The sequence below is a fragment of the Alosa alosa genome, chromosome 22 (genome assembly GCF_017589495.1).
Source record: "Alosa alosa isolate M-15738 ecotype Scorff River chromosome 22, AALO_Geno_1.1, whole genome shotgun sequence".
NCBI lineage: Eukaryota > Metazoa > Chordata > Actinopteri > Clupeiformes > Clupeidae > Alosa > Alosa alosa.
Window position 1 is genome coordinate 6394621 of NC_063210.1, and position 2500 is coordinate 6397120.

The following is a 2500-nucleotide window of genomic DNA, read 5'->3' on the forward strand; positions in this document are numbered from 1 at the left end:
ACTAAGTAAAGTGAAGTGGGATTTAGATGCTTTCATCCAAAGCGTCAGGAACTCACAACGTTCAGTTTCAAACCCATTCCTCAGGTGGTGGCCCTACCGTTGCTCCATCAACCCCCCCACAAATCTCTTGACTGACTTACTTTTTGAGGCTTGTGATTCTGGATGGTCCTGAAAACTCTACAGATGATCCCAATGCTTATACCCCACCATGTTTTTCAAAATTGTGCTGATTGTGTTGATTGTGTTGTGTTTATTGGCTGGAATAACGCAGGTCTCGGAGCTACATATTTGAGAGTATGCCAACCAACAGGCCAAATTTTTAACAACGCAACAATCATTCTCTCTTTCCATTGGTAGATCGACTCTGATGATGTCATCACCAAGAATGAGCAGATCTACCTTCTGATTGGTGCTAGGGCCAAGTGTGAGAGGAGCATTCGTGCCCAGATCAGCTCGGTGAAGGGTAAGTGCACTTAAATATGCATACTTAAATACCTACTCATAGTCTACACTCTTGGGTCTGAGGGTCCATAAGGTCTGCTGTGTATCAGTGTGTTTAACTATGCATAGACTAACTCTCACAGTATGTACTCATAGGAACTGAGGCTGTCCTGTTTCACTGTACTTTTTCATGCTGAAGTGTGTACTTTTGGGATTGGGATTTCTTTTCCCGAAGAATACAAATAATGTGCCCTGCTTTTTCAATGCACTTAGATATGCAAACCTAAATATATACTCTTCGCAGATTAAGGATGCAAAGAAGCTCTGATGATCTTGGAATGCTTATGAACTATGTACACTCCCATGCTAACTATGCTAACTCCTGGAATAGGTCACAAACAAAGGGGTCTTATAGTGGGTGTGTACTTATCAAGCAGTCTTCACAGAGAGGTCCAGAGGACTTGTCCATAAATGTGTACATCAAATAAATTTCCCTTTGGTTTATTAAATAATCATGATACATTTACACATTTATGACATGTGCTTTGAGGCGTACATTAAATTCATGAGCATTCAAGTGTAAATGCAGCATGGTATTGGGACACGCCTGTGGAATCGCAAGAGTCTCAACTTTCCTCAGTTCCCTCATACTCTGAAGTTCTGTGCTTTGGGAAAACATTCATCACATGCTCACACACAGACACACACACACACACACACACACACACACACACACACAGGGACACTGTAAGATAATGTACCAAATAAATCTTTGAAATCTAAACCAACAAGTTTAGCAGACTTTATTCCAGTATCAACCAGCCATGGAAGTATGTTTAAAAGGTATACACAAAAATACTTTATATAGTGATGATGGTACTTCTTCTGGTTAATCGTCTTTTTGGGGGATTCTGAGAATGTGTGCATCCTTCCATAAGCTACAGACTACCATAAAGCCATAAAGCATATGGTCACCATAATCACACCATCTGCTGCTTGCTTTGTTGTTAGGCAGGCACACAGACACACATACACAGACACATACAGACATGAAAACACACACACACACACACGCACACACACACACACACACACACACACCTTCATGCACATACAGCAAAACAAAAGCTCCTGTTTCCGTAGCCGTAGTGTACGTTCAGCCCAGGAGAAATCTCATTAAACTCAGCCAGTGAAGTCCCTCTGCATCACTTGGTCTCCAAGGGCTCCAGACTGCTCTCTCCTGAGATGCCTCGGCGCTCACCTCCTCTGAAGTGCCTGGGCACTGGGAGGCTTTTGTCTCTGTATCCTTTGCTCCAGTGGGTCCCACTCTCTGTCTAATGAGGTTGAGGACGGTGAGCGATTCAGATGGCGCGCTTTGAAGCGGCAAAGACACGTGGACCTATAGCTGCTCCGGTGGCAGAGCTGTGATCACAATTGGCTTGTTTAGAGACATTTCTCTTCTTGCCCTTTTGGGATAGATTCCTGTAGAATAGAGGCACCATGGCAACACAACAATTGCTATTATGGGTGAATTATGGGTAAATATTGTCAAGAGATAATAGAGAGCCAATATTGCTTTCATCTAAACTTATATATAAATAAGTGGTAGTATTACTTTGTATGATGCCAAGCTGTATGGTGTGTGTGTGTGTGTGTGTGTGTGTGTGTGTTTCCCAGAGAATGAGTGTGTACCTGAGTGGGATGGCATCATCTGCTGGCCTCGAGGACAGCCTGGCCAGCTGGTGTCTGTCTTATGTCCAGCGTACATCTATGACTTCAACCACAGAGGTGAGAATGTCCTCAATTGTGTGTGTGTGTGTTACCCCAGATGATGATGGTGAGAGTTCACAGGTAGCAAGAAGAAAGCTACAAAGATTAAACTGTGTGCGTGTGTGTGTGAGAGAGAGTGTGTGTGTGTGTGTGTGTGTGTGTGTGTGTGTGTGTGTGTGTGTGTGTGTGTGTGTTTGTGTGTTTGTGTTTGTGTGTGTGTGTGTGTTTGTGTGTGTCGTAGCATATTTACGTGAGTGAACATGTAGACTAGAGAGTTTACAGAGTCTAC

The 2500-nt window shown here is 43.3% G+C and overlaps 1 protein-coding gene across 1 annotated transcript in view; it reads left to right on the forward strand.

Moving 5' to 3' along the window:
• pth3r (parathyroid hormone 3 receptor) overlaps window positions 1–2500 on the forward strand; it is a 16648-nt gene that overhangs the window by 5612 nt on the left and 8536 nt on the right. The window contains exons 2-3 of the mRNA XM_048233911.1: window positions 358–463; window positions 2119–2229. Coding sequence (XP_048089868.1) covers window positions 358–463; window positions 2119–2229 — 217 coding nt within the window. The remainder of the gene's footprint in view (window positions 1–357; window positions 464–2118; window positions 2230–2500) is intronic.